We start from the raw sequence: 12,474 nt of genomic DNA, 5'->3' as shown, positions 1-12,474 counted from the left end.
CCGGCAGAGCTAGGTTATGGGGGTCTGTGGGTCAGGAGTGGGGGGCAATGTCGGGGGGGACTTTGGGGGCAGGTTGTGGGAGGGCTGCCATGATGTGGCCTAGTCGCCCCTCGGGAGGGTCGGTTCCCCATGAATATTTCAGCGTCTGCCGCAGACCCCGGGGGAAGGAAACATCTCGCTGCGGACTTGAGTCTCCCACGGACCCGCCCCCCAGCGCTGCCAGTGCCCCTCACTCCCGACCCGCAGCCCCTGCCAGCCCAGCCGGTGCCCCTCACTCCCGACCCACAGCCCCTGCCAGCCCAGCCCTGCTCCCCCCCCCCCCACAGCTGTGCTGACCTGGATCAGGGGCACAGGGCACCTGGAATCCCCATGGGGCACCTGTCCCGCAGGCCCCCCACCCTGGAGTTAACAGGGAAAATCTCTACCCACCCCCCTGGCACCGATTCCCACATGCCCCATCCCAGGCTGACTCCCCCCCGCTACCCCCATTGGCGAGGGCAAGGCCCCGACCCTGGGCAGATTGGAGGTGGTTCTGGGGCACAGCAGCTGGGAACAGCCACATACCATGCTGCCCAGGGGTGGCTCACCCAATCCTGACGTGCAGCCACCGCTGGGGCAGAGCAGCTGGGAACAGCCACATACAACGCTGCACAGGGAGGCTCACCCAGCCCTGACATGCAGCCACCTTGGGGGAGGGGGGAGAAAAGCAGCTGGGAACAGCCATACACAACGCTGCCCCGGGTGTGTGTGTGTGTGGCAGAACAGCAGAGAACAACCCCATACAACACTGCACCAGGGGCTCACCCAGCCCTGACATGCAGCCATTTCTGGGGCAGAGCAGCTGAGAACAGCCACACACAACACTGCATTGGGGGGAGGGGGCTCACCCAACCCTGAGATGCAGCCATCTCTGGGGCAGAGCAGCTGAGAACAGCCACACACAACACTGCCCGGGGCGGGGGGGCTCACCCAACCCTGAGATGCAGCCATCTCTGGGGCAGAGCAGCTGAGAACAGCCACACACAACACTGCATTGGGGGGGAGGGGGCTCACCCAGCCCTGACATGCAGCCACCTCTGGGGCAGGGCAAGGGGGCACAGCCCCCTATAATTCCGGTGGAGGGCTGCTGGCCCCAGGCTGAGATGCTATTTCTGGCGCAGCGAACAGGCAGCAGCAGCAGCCGCCGCCGGCACTGAACAAGGGCAGAGCCCGCGGTGACGCACGCAGCCACGTCTCAGAGAAACGGCAGAGCCTCTCCTGAAGCCCAGCAGAGAAGCCAGGAGTCCTGGGCTCTCCCCACAGCTCTGCGAGGGGAGGGGGGGCTAGTGGCCGGGGAGGCAGGACTCTTGTGCAGTTGACTCTCAGCTGCTCTTCATGACTCAGTTTCCCAAATTGGGAGAGTGATGTCAGCTGGCCAAGCCAGGGGGAGGAGGAGGTCACAGAGACCAGGCAGGGGTATAGAGATAGGTAGCTGTGGGGGGGATGCGAGGGTGGGGGGGGACACAGCCAGCAGCAGAGGTGCAGGGCTGGCTATGGGGCGGGGGGGCACAGACCAGCAGCTGGGTGGTTGCTGTAGGTCCTACCTTGGCCTCACCTGCAGTTCCAAAGGGCCGTTCCCCTCAGCCACAGCCACCTCCTGCGCCCCCAGACGGGTGCTCCCAGGGACAGCTCACCCAGCACCAAGATGCAGCCACCTCTGGGGCAGGGCGGCTGAGGAAAAACCCCACAACTGCCCCCGAGGCAGAGGGAACAGGGTCACAGCCAGAACTCAGGCCACGCGGCTCTGGGTCGCATCCGAACGTGTCAGCCTGCGCAGCTCAGAGCTTCCTGCATGAGGGCTGGTGATGGAACCCAGGAGTCCTGGCCCTCCCCTCCCTCCTCGAAGTCCCTTCCTCCCTGCCCCACAGACAGACAGAGGCGGGGCGAGGTGGCTCAGCAGTTTATTCACACAGCCCTGGGGGGCCGACCCAGCCCCCTCACTCCTCGTCCTCCGCCGGCAGCACCAGCTTGCTGGGGTCAAAGTAATTGGAGTCCAGGACAGGCAGCCCCAGCCGCTCCCGCTCCTTCACCATCCGCTCGGCCTCCCGGCGTGCCCACTTCCGCATGCTGGGGAGAGAGGGGGTGAGAACTGGGGGGCCAGCGGCCCCTGCCCCATTCCCAGCCCCACCCCAAGGCCCTGGAGCCCGGCTGGCGGTTGGCAGAGGCGACGACAGGGCCAAGGGACTGGATCAGCACCTGAAATAACCTGGCAGTGGCCCCAGCGCAGAGCCGTCTGGCAGCCCCCCATCCAAGGGGGGGGGGCAGGTGCACACACCCAGCAGGGCCTGGGGGAGACCCACAAAGTCAGCTTCAGCACCGAGAACAGAGATACAGAAACTAAGGGGGGGGCTGTGGGGGCACCAGCAGGGGCTGAGGGTCAGCACTTGGGGCTCTGGCAGAGCCCCCCGCCCACAGCTGGGCTGCGGCTCACTCTCCGCGCTGGGAGCTGCACGGAGCTGGGAGTGGGCGAGAACTCACCCGCGAGGAATCGGCAGACCTGAGACACGCAGTTCCCAGCCCGGGCAGCCACTGGTTCAGCCCGTCACTGGTCCAGCCCAGGGGTGGTGGGTCCCAGCCAGGGCACAGGCCAGGCTCCTCCCAGCCCAGCTGGGGGGGCTGTGGGGCACCGGGGCGGGGCACTGGACATTTGTGGTGCTGATTTCCTGGCCCCCACCACATAGAAACAGGAGACTCCCCCTCCCCGCTCCCTCCACCCGTGTGGACATGCGCCATCAGAACAGCTGGGAGATGGCAGAGGAGTCAATGCTGGCCCCCAGTCCCCCCTGCTCTAACCACCAGACCCCACTCCCCTCCCAGAGCCGGGGAGAGAACCCAGGAGTCCTGGCCCCCAGTCCCCCCTGCTCTAACCACCAGACCCCACTCCCCCCCCAAAGCCAGGGAGAGAACCCAGGAGCCCTGGCCCCCAGTCCCCCCTGCTCTAACCACCAGACCCCACTCCCATCCCAGCACCGGGGAGAGAACCCAGGAGTCCTGGCCCCCAGCCCCTCTGCTCTAACCACCAGACCCCACTCCCCTCCCAGAGCCGGGGAGAGACCCCAGGAGTCCTGGCTCCCAGCCCCCATCTCCCACTAGACCCTTTGGGATGCAGCCATGAACCCTATCATTCTGGCCACCAGCCCTAGCAAGCCCCCTGCACCCCACAGCGCCAGCCCTGACTGCCAGGGGAGAGCGCCCCTGCCCCGCAGCACAGCGCCCCCTAGTGCCACAGTGGGGTACTGGGCCAAGCCAGGGTGTGGGGCAGAGGGGAGCCGGGCGGCTCTTGCCCGCCTGCCAGCCAAGGTGGTATATTTAGCCCTGCGATATAGATAGCCCCGCGTCGGAGCTGGCAGGCGGGGGGGCAGACGCTCTGATGTGTGGGGGGAAGGGGAGGCTGCTGACGCACATGGAACCGGCGGAAGAAAAGCAACTTACGCTGCTGCTGCTCCATCTGCTCGCAAAGCTGAGCTCCTGCTGCCCAGCCGCGTAATGAGCCCTGCCCCCCAGAGAACCCAGGAGTCCTGGCTCCCAGCCCCCCTGCTCTAACCACCAGACCCCACTTCCCTCCTGAGCTGGGGAGAGAACCCAGGCATCCTGGGTCCCAGCCCCCCTGCTCTAACCCACCAGCTCCCACTTCCCTCCTGAGCTGGGGAGAGAACCCAGGCATCCTGGGTCCCAGCCCCCCCACTCTAACCACTAGACCCCACTCCACTCCTGAGCTGGGGAGAGAACCCAGACGTCCTGGCTCCCAGCCCCCCTGCTCTAACCACCAGCCCCCACTCCCCTCCTGAGCTGGGGAGAGAACCCAGGAGTCCTGGCTTCCAGATCCCCCTGCTCTAACCACTAGACCCCTCTCCCATGGGCTGCCTGGGTCTGACGCCCCCCGGCTCTCGGGGCGATGCTGTGCGGCCCCGGGGTCCTGCCCCACGGCGGGGCGCGTGCCCCCCCACTCACCCGTGTTCCGGCAGGTAGTGCAGGAAGGTGGCCCCCACCACGATGCAGAGGGAGATCCCAAAGAAGAAGGCCAGACGCATGTTCCACACGTCCATCACGGGGTCTGCGTCGAAGCCATGGTAGTCAGGGTTCTGGGGGGCAGAGAGGGGTCAGCTGCCCACGCCGCCCCCCCACACTACCCAGAGCGCTCGCAACTCTCGAGGGGAATCGCCCTGCCCTCCCCCAGCTGCCCCCTGACCTGACACCCCCACCCCGCCGATTTCCCCCCAATGTAGCCTCCCCGTGACCAGCCGCCTTCCAATCTGGCGCTCAACTGTCTGCCTGTGACACTCCCATAGCAGCTGTGCCACCCCCAGACCTCCAATCTGTCACTCAGCTGCCTCTGTCTGTGACCCACAGCCCCCACCCCAGCCTGGGGCTGCACTCCCTGCCCCCCCAGCTCCAGTACCCTGCTCGTGCCACAGCTTCCCCCCCCCGCCAATCTATCCACATTGGCAATTCTCATGATCTGGTACCCACCTGCACCTGCCCCCACCCCCTTAGCCAGCAGCCCCCACATGTCCCAGGCAGCCCTGCCTGGAACCATTAGCAGGGCTGGGGCGGGGAGTCTAGGGAGCCAGGACTCCTGGGTTCTCTCCCCAGCCCCGAGAGGGGAATGGGGCCTAGTGGGTGTGGGGGGGCTGGGAGCCAGGACTCCTGGGTTCTCTCCTCAGCCCCGGGACAGGAGTGCTGCAGGGCCAGAGCTTTGCCTCGTGTTCCCTCGCCCACTCGCTAGCTGGAATGAGTCAGGCAGGAAGTGGGTCGCTGCGCCCCCTCCCCGTTCACACCCCGCCAGCTGCCACCCCCCTCCCGCCAGCCAGCTGCTGAGCAGAGACAGTGATGGGCAGAGAGAGCTCCAGGGAAGAGCAGGGGGAGGGAATACTGGGCTGGGGGGGCAGCTGGGGAACAGCCGCACGGGGATGGCTCACCCAGCACTGAGATGCAGCCACTTCTGGGGCGGGGCAGCCAGGGAACAGCCACATATAACGGTGCATAATCACTGACGATCGGAAATGGAGCAGCTGGCTATGGGAACTCTGCTCCCCACAGCTTGGTGCTGCCCGGCCCTGACAGCCAGGGGAGAGCGCCCCCTGCCCCACTCCCTGCAGCACCACAGCCCCCCAGCGCCCAGCTGTGAGTGCCAGGGGAGAGCACCCCCTGCCCCACTCCCTGCAGCGCCACAGCCCCCCAGCGCCCAGCTGTGAGTGCCAGGGGAGAGCACACCCTGCCCCACTCCCCGCAGTGCCACAGCCCCCCAGCGCCCAGCTGAGAGCGCCCCCTGCCCCACTCCCTGCAGCGCCACAGCCCCCCAGCTGAGAGCCCACCCTGCCCCACTCCCTGCAGCGCTACAGCCCCCCAGCACCCAGCTGTGAGTGCCAGGGGAGAGCACACCCTGCCCCACTCCCCGCAGTGCCACAGCCCCCCAGCGCCCAGCTGAGAGCGCCCCCTGCCCCACTGCCCGCAGCGCCACAGCCCCTCAGCTGTGAGTGCCAGGGGAGAGCACACCCTGCCCCACTCCCTGCAGTGCCACAGCCCCCCAGCGCCCAGCCACGAGTGCCAGGGGAGAGAGCCCCCTGCCCCACTCCCCGCAGTGCCACAGCCTCCCAGTGCCCAGCTGAGAGCGCCCCCTGCCCCACTCCCTGCAGCGCCACAGCCCCTCAGCTATGAGTGCCAGGGGAGAGAGCCCCCCCGACCTACTCCCTACAGCACTGCAGCTCCCCAGTGCCCAGCTGAGAGTGCCAGGGGAGAGCGCCGCCTGCCCCACTCCCAGCAGCGCCGCAGCCCCTCAGCTGTGAGTGCCGGGGAGAGCGCCCCCCCGACCTACTCCCTGCAGCGCCACAGCCCCCCAGCACCCAGCCACGAGTGCCAGGGGAGAGAGCCCCCTGCCCCACTCCCCGCAGCACCACAACCCCCCAGCGCCCAGCTGTGAGTGAAAGGGGAGAGCACACCCTGCCCCACTCACCGCAGTGCCACAGCCCCCCAGCGCCCAGCTGAGAGCGGCCCCTGCCCCACTGCTCGCAGTGCCACAGCCCCCCAGCGCCCAGCCACGAGTGCCAGGGGAGAGCGCCCCCTGCCCTACTCACTGCAGTGCCACAGCCCCCCAGCGCCCTGCTGTGAGTGCCAGGGGAGAGCGCTCCCTGCCCCACTCCCTGCAGCGCTGCAGCACCCAGCTGAGAGAGCCTCCTGCCCCACTCCCTGCAGCGCTGCAGCCCCCCAGCGCCTGGCTCAGAGCGCCAGGGGAGAGCGTCCCCTGCCCCACTCCCCGCAGCGCAGCAGCCCCCCAGCTGTGAGTGCCGGGGAGAGCGCCCCCTGCCCCACTCCCTACAGCACCACCGCCCCCCAGCTGAGAGCGCCAGGGGAGAGCGCCCCCTGCCCCACTCTCTGCAGCACCACCGCCCCCCAGCGCCCAGCTGTGAGTGCCGGGGAGAGCGCCCCCCTGCCCCACTCCCTACAGCACCACCGCCCCCCAGCACCCAGCTGTGAGTGCCAGGGGAGAGCACACCCTGCCCCACTCCCCGCAGTGCCACAGCCCCCCAGCGCCCAGCTGTGAGTGCCAGGGGAGAGCACACCCTGCCCCACTCCCTGCGGCACCACAGCCCCCCAGCGCCCAGCTCAGAGCGCCAAGGGAGAGCGCCCCCTGCCCCACTCCCTGCAGTGCCACAGCCCCCCAGTGCCCAGCTGTGAGTGCCAGGGGAGAGCGCCCCTTGCCCCACTCCCTGCAGCGCCGCAGCCCCCCAGCTGTGAGTGCCAGGGGAGAGCGCCCCTTGCCCCACTCCCTGCAGCGCCGCAGCCCCCCAGCTGTGAGTGCCAGGGGAGAGCGCCCCTTGCCCCACTCCCTGCAGCGCCGCAGCCCCCCAGCTGTGAGTGCCAGGGGAGAGCGCCCCCTGCCCCACTCCCTGCAGCGCCGCAGCCCCCCAGCTGTGAGTGCCAGGGGAGAGCGCCACCCCAGTGAGCCCCTCACCACAGGCCAGCTCTACCTCTGCAGAGGGCTGCCCCCCCCAAACCTGGTGGGGGGGTTGTGTGTCGGGGGTGGGGCGAAGGGTGGCAGGCAGCACTGGGCACGCGGGGGAGGCATTCTTGACATACCGGGAGCAGGAGCTAATTATCCCCATTGTTGTCAGCCATCCCCCATGACACCGCCCCACCCCTTGCTGGGGAGGGGGCGGCCTGCCAACCCCCCCCCCATCCCTCTCGGCTCTATGGCAAGGAAGCAGGGCTGCACCCCCAGGGCTGTAACCGAGATTCCAGCCACACTGCAGGGAGAGAGATCAAGCCACCCTGTGCCATGGGGCCTGGCTGCCCTGCCCCACCCCAGAGGGGGATCCATTTCCTCTCTCCCGGGGCTGTGTTATGTGTGGTTATTTCCCAGCTGACCTGCCCCAGAGCTGGCTGCATGTCAGCGCTGAGCAGGAACTAAGCCAACCAGTCCCTCTGTCCCGGCGCTCAGCCCCTAGCTAACAGTCCTCACTGCCTTGCTGGCCCCCCTCCATGCTGGTGCAGCCGTGTTGTTCCTCCTAGGGGGCCGGCCCAGTGCTGAGCCAGCGGGGTCACCCTAGGCCCCCCCACTGCTCCTGCCAGCCCTCCCCACTGTCCCCTCCCCCTTCTCTGCAGGCAGCAGCTGGATTCCCCGCCACTGGCAAGTGGATTAACACCCAAACTGGGGAAAAGAAGCAGAGGCACAAACCCACAGCTCCAGCAGGACAGGGCCATGATGCTGGGAGGAGAGTGGGGGCTAGTGGTTAGAGCTAGGAGCCAGGACTCCTGGGTTCTCCCCTGGCCCAGGGAAGCCATAAGGTCAATACCATTGTCTCAGGGGTCTGATCTCCCTGTAAGGCTTGGAAGGTGCCAGCTGGATTGGGAGGCGCCCGGCAGAGATAAAATAACCCAGCCAGGGTGGGAGGGAGCCTGCCCCCCCCCCCAGGAGTGGGAGCTTGGAGGTGCAAAGACAGCCTGGGATTGAGGACAGCCTGATTCACAGCTGCAGCAGCCACCCAGCAAAAGAGTCACCACGGCTGCCTTCCTCTCTCCTCCAGTGCACTTGTTCGCTGGTGCTGGGAGGCAGCCACCTCTGGGGTGGGGCAGCTGGGGAACAGCCACGCAGACCATCACACAGGGGACAGCCCGCCAAGCATCACGCTGCACCCCCTGCTGGGGAGGTAGGGGATTGTCTTCAGCCCCCACCCCAGACATGCCCCTGCAGGGGAGGCCGTGTGCAGAGGCAGGCAGCCTCTCTGCCTAGAGTTTAACACGCTGGGACCGGGACAAATCCCCCAAGCTCCAGGGCGGCAGATGGCATGGACCTGCCATTTTAGGGAAAGGATTGGGGGCACGACCTGTGGAGCTGAAGCCCCCCCAACCCCTGTGGAAGCTGAAGATCGGCCCCTGCCCATGCACCAGCCTGCGCCGACAAGGGGAGAGGCACAGGCCTCAGCAGCTCCCCACCCTCCTGCTCCAACTCACTAAACCCCTTTTTCCTCCCAGAGCTGGGGAGACAACCCAGGAGTCCTGGCTCCCAGGCAGAGACAGGAGCCCTGGGACAGGGCCGGCAGATCCCAGGTGAATGGCAAGGAAGAGGGGGAGATTCTCTCCCTTGCCCTGATGCCAGCAGACGAAGGCCCTTGGGTGCAGCTCCCCTGGACAGGGCTGGTTGGTAGCTGACCCCCCACCCCCAACCAGGCACTGCCTGTGACCCAAATAGTGCCAGCCACACAGGGATTATGGGTTGGCGGTGGGAATCTAAACAGAGGAACTGGGTCGGGGGGAGGGGGCTGAGCCCAGCCCGTCCATGGGCCAGGGAGAAAGGGGCTAGAGGCCAAAGGAGAGAACGAGGACTCAGGATCTCTTTGTTCTCAAGAGCTGCAGTGAGAACCCAGGCGTCCTGGCTCCCAGCCCCCACTCTTCTAACCACTACACCCCACTCCCCTCCCAGAATCAAAGCCCAGGCACCGAGCTCCCCCTGCGGCCAGGCTAGGAACAGCAGCCCCAGGGGTAGGTGCAGAGACACCGAACTCCTGGGCGGGAACGGGGGCTGGCAGGAGAATGCGAGGCCAGGCCCGAGGGGCCAGGCAGCAGGCGCAGCTGTCTGAGCCAGGCATGGCTGGGAGCCAGGGGCTGCTCACACAGACCAAGCTCCTGGGGACTCTCACGAGGCTATGACTGAGTGCTGGCCCCAGTATGGGACTGGGGGGTGCTGTGCTGCGAGGGGCTGGGAAGGGGGCATGCTCCCCTGGCAGTGGGGGCCAGGCACTGGGGGACATGGTGCTGCAGGGAGCTGGGTAGGGGGTGCTCTCCCCTGGCAGTCAGGGCCAGGTGCTGGGGGGTGCTATGCTGTGGGGGGCTGGGCAGGGGGCGCTCTCCCTTGGCAGTCAGGGCCGGGCACTAGGGGTCACAGTACTGCACGGCAGGTGCCAGGCAGATCCACGTGTGTCCCCTTTCAGAGGCAGCGTCACCCACGTGACCTTGTCTAAGCCCCTCTGAAGAGTCAGAGCTGGGGAGAGAACCCAGGAGTCCTGAATCCCGGCCTCCCCTGCTCGAGGCCTCGAGCCCCAGGCTGCAGCAGTATGGGGCACCTATTGCCCTGGGTCTGATGCCCCGAGCGCGTGGGGCCTCAGCCCGGGACCACCCAGCACGGCTGATGCTCAGGGAAGTGACTAAGGGAATGATGCACCTTTTGGGCTCCCTGGATATGCTGACTTCACCCCATAACCCCAATATTAAATCCCCCACTGTCAGCCCCATGGCACCCACAGGTGACCAGCTCCCCCCCAACCCACCTAGTCCTGTTCCTTCCCACCTGTACCCCCGGTCCACCCCACAGCTCCTTCCCCAGCCTGCCCCCCCCCCCCATCAGCCTCTACTGGCTCCTCAGATGCACGGTATTTATCTGGTTCCCCGCACAGTATCCTCGCACCTCACAGTCCTTGCCCCTACAACCGTACAGACAGGAAACCGAGGCACAGACAGGCCCAGGAACAGGCCCAAGGTCATGCTAGGAGGATGCTGCTAACCAGAATTGAATCATGGGGTCTCCCAGGCTGGAACCCAAACTATGCCCCCCCTCAAGATCCCACCTGCCCCACACTTCCCCAGCCCCTCCAATGCTCTCCCCACCTGCCTATTCCTCCCCGCATCCCACCTGCCCACAGCAAATCCACTCCCACCCCATGCACTCGGCACCCTCAGTTCCCCCTGCCCCTGGCCCCCAGGCCCCTCTGCACCCCCCGCTCTGTCACTTCCCAACCCCACCTCCCCGCCCCACAACCCTGCACCTCTCCCCCTAGGTACCCCTCAGCACTCCCTCCCCCAAGCTCCCCATGCCCTCCACCCCAGACCCCCACCTCCCAGTGCATGGCCCCGCCCCCACCAGCTCCCCCACCCCACCTCCCTCTGCACCTCCCTGCACAACCCCCCACCTTCCAGTGCACGGCCCTGCCCCCTCAGCTCCCCCATCCCACCTCCCTCTGCACCTCCCTGCACAACCCCCCACCCCCCAGTGCACGGCCCTGCCCCTGCCCCCTCAGCTCCCCCAATCCCTCCTCCCTCCTCATCACCCTGCCCAACCCCCCACCGGGCACGGCCCCGCCCCCGCCCCCCGCAGCTCCCCCACCCCCCCAGGGCATGGCCCCACCCCCGCCCCCCGGCTGCTCCCCCACCCCCCAGGGCATGGCCCCGCCCCCGCCCCCCGGCAGCTCCCCCACCCCCCAGGGCACGGCCCCGCCCCCCGGCAGCTCCCCCACCCCCCAGGGCACGGCCCCGCCCCCCGGCAGCTCCCCCACCCCCCCAGGGCACGGCCCCGCCCCCCGGCAGCTCCCCCAGCGCACGGCCCCGCCCCCGCCCCCCGGCAGCTCCCCCACCCCCCAGCGCACGGCCCCGCCCCCGCCCCCCGCCAGCTCCCCCACCCCCCAGGGCACGGCCCCGCCCCCCGCCAGCTCCCCCAGCGCACGGCCCCGCCCCCGCCCCCCGGCAGCTCCCCCAGCGCACGGCCCCGCCCCCGCCCCCCGGCAGCTCCCCCAGCGCCCGGCCCCGCCCCCGCCCCCCGGCAGCTCCCCCAGCGCACGGCCCCGCCCCCGCCCCCCGCCAGCTCCCCCACCCCCCAGGGCACGGCCCCGCCCCCCGCCAGCTCCCCCAGCGCACGGCCCCGCCCCCGCCCCCCGGCAGCTCCCCCGCCCCCCCAGCGCACGGCCCCGCCCCCTGACCTTGCGCAGCGCCGCCACCATGTCCTCCTCCTCCTCGTGCTGCTGGCGCGGGGCCGCCGCGGCGGGGGGCGGGGTCACAACGGCAGCCGCGGCCCCGCCCCCCGGGCCCGAGCCCGCGCGAGCCCCGCGCGCCGGGAAGCCCCGCAGCAGCAGCAAGCGCCGCGCGCACCGCCCCAGCGCCGCCATCATACCCCGGGGGGGGGCACCCGGGCAACAGCGGCGCGCGGAACCGGAAACCCCGCCCTGCGCCGCCGCGGGGAAGGAGGAAGTGGGCGTCCAAAGCGGGATCTCGCGCCACAAAGGGAGCAGGGCTGAACTGGGCGGGGTTAAATACCGGTCTTCGCGGACTGTACCATAGCCCTCCCCCCGCCCCTCCTGGACTGTACCATGTTGCCCCACTTCTGGACCGAACCATATGTTGCCCCGCAGGGCCCCGCCTCAGCACCTCTGGACTGTACCATATTCACCCCTATACAGAGCTCTCTCAGCGCTACCATATTTCCCCTGGGCAATACTCGTCCCGCCCCCTCATGTTTTCCCAGGGCCCCTGCTCAGTGTGCGGCCCCACGCATGGGCGCGGAGTGGAGCCTGTCGCGTGTGGATGACGTGTCCTGGAGCTGGGGGCAGCGCTGGCCCCCCGAAGAAGGGGCGCCCCCAGACGATGACATCACAACTGGATTCGGTGACGTCATCTGACTATTGCTTACACTGACGACACAAACTCAATGATCTATTGAGAGGCAGGACCCGTGGGAGGCTGCACCAATCCCTTGCGAGAAGAGGCGGGCCCTGTGACGCTTCCACCAATCATCAACGATCAGCGGAGGGGCGTGTTCACGCTTCACCATTCCCCTGCCAGCAAAAGCGAACCGGCTCCCTGTCCAACCAATCCCCTTCCAGTGGAGGCGGGTCCTCAAGAGGCTCCGGATGGTGCCGAGCGCGCGTGTGGGAGCGACTTGACGCGGCCCCACCCCCTCCGGCGCGCGCGGAGCGGCAGGTTTCCAGTCCAATGAGATCAGGGCACCCTGGCCAATGGGCGCGCGGCGTCTGTGTGTGGGGGGGGAGCCGGCGCGCGGGGGGCGTGGCCACGTTCTCGGCCGCCGGGAGTCGGCAGGACTCGGCCGCTGGCGCCGCCGCCATCTTGCGTGTCGGGCGGGCGGCGGGTGCGCGCGCGCGAGGAGCGAGCGGGGTGTCCGGCCCGGCCCGGCCCGGCCCGGCGGCCTCCCGCGACCCAGGTCAGCGCCGCCTG

The 12,474-nt window shown here is 68.5% G+C and overlaps 1 protein-coding gene across 1 annotated transcript; it reads right to left on the bottom strand.

Annotated features, from left to right (window-relative positions):
* Positions 1-1,924: 1,924 nt before the first annotated feature.
* On the bottom strand, positions 1,925-11,411 carry NDUFB11 (NADH:ubiquinone oxidoreductase subunit B11). Its single transcript, XM_030547186.1, has 3 exons — positions 11,226-11,411; positions 3,991-4,121; positions 1,925-2,106 (listed from the first exon to the last, which is right to left on the bottom strand). Exons 1-3 carry the CDS (start codon positions 11,409-11,411, stop codon positions 1,977-1,979), a joined length of 447 nt encoding a protein of 148 aa, XP_030403046.1. The 3' UTR covers positions 1,925-1,976.
* Positions 11,412-12,474: the final 1,063 nt, after the last annotated feature.

Source organism: Gopherus evgoodei, unplaced genomic scaffold (genome assembly GCF_007399415.2).
Source record: "Gopherus evgoodei ecotype Sinaloan lineage unplaced genomic scaffold, rGopEvg1_v1.p scaffold_57_arrow_ctg1, whole genome shotgun sequence".
In the NCBI taxonomy this organism is placed as follows: domain Eukaryota; kingdom Metazoa; phylum Chordata; order Testudines; family Testudinidae; genus Gopherus; species Gopherus evgoodei.
Note: the sequence above shows the minus strand (reverse complement) of the source record. Positions and strands in the feature narration are given on the sequence as shown.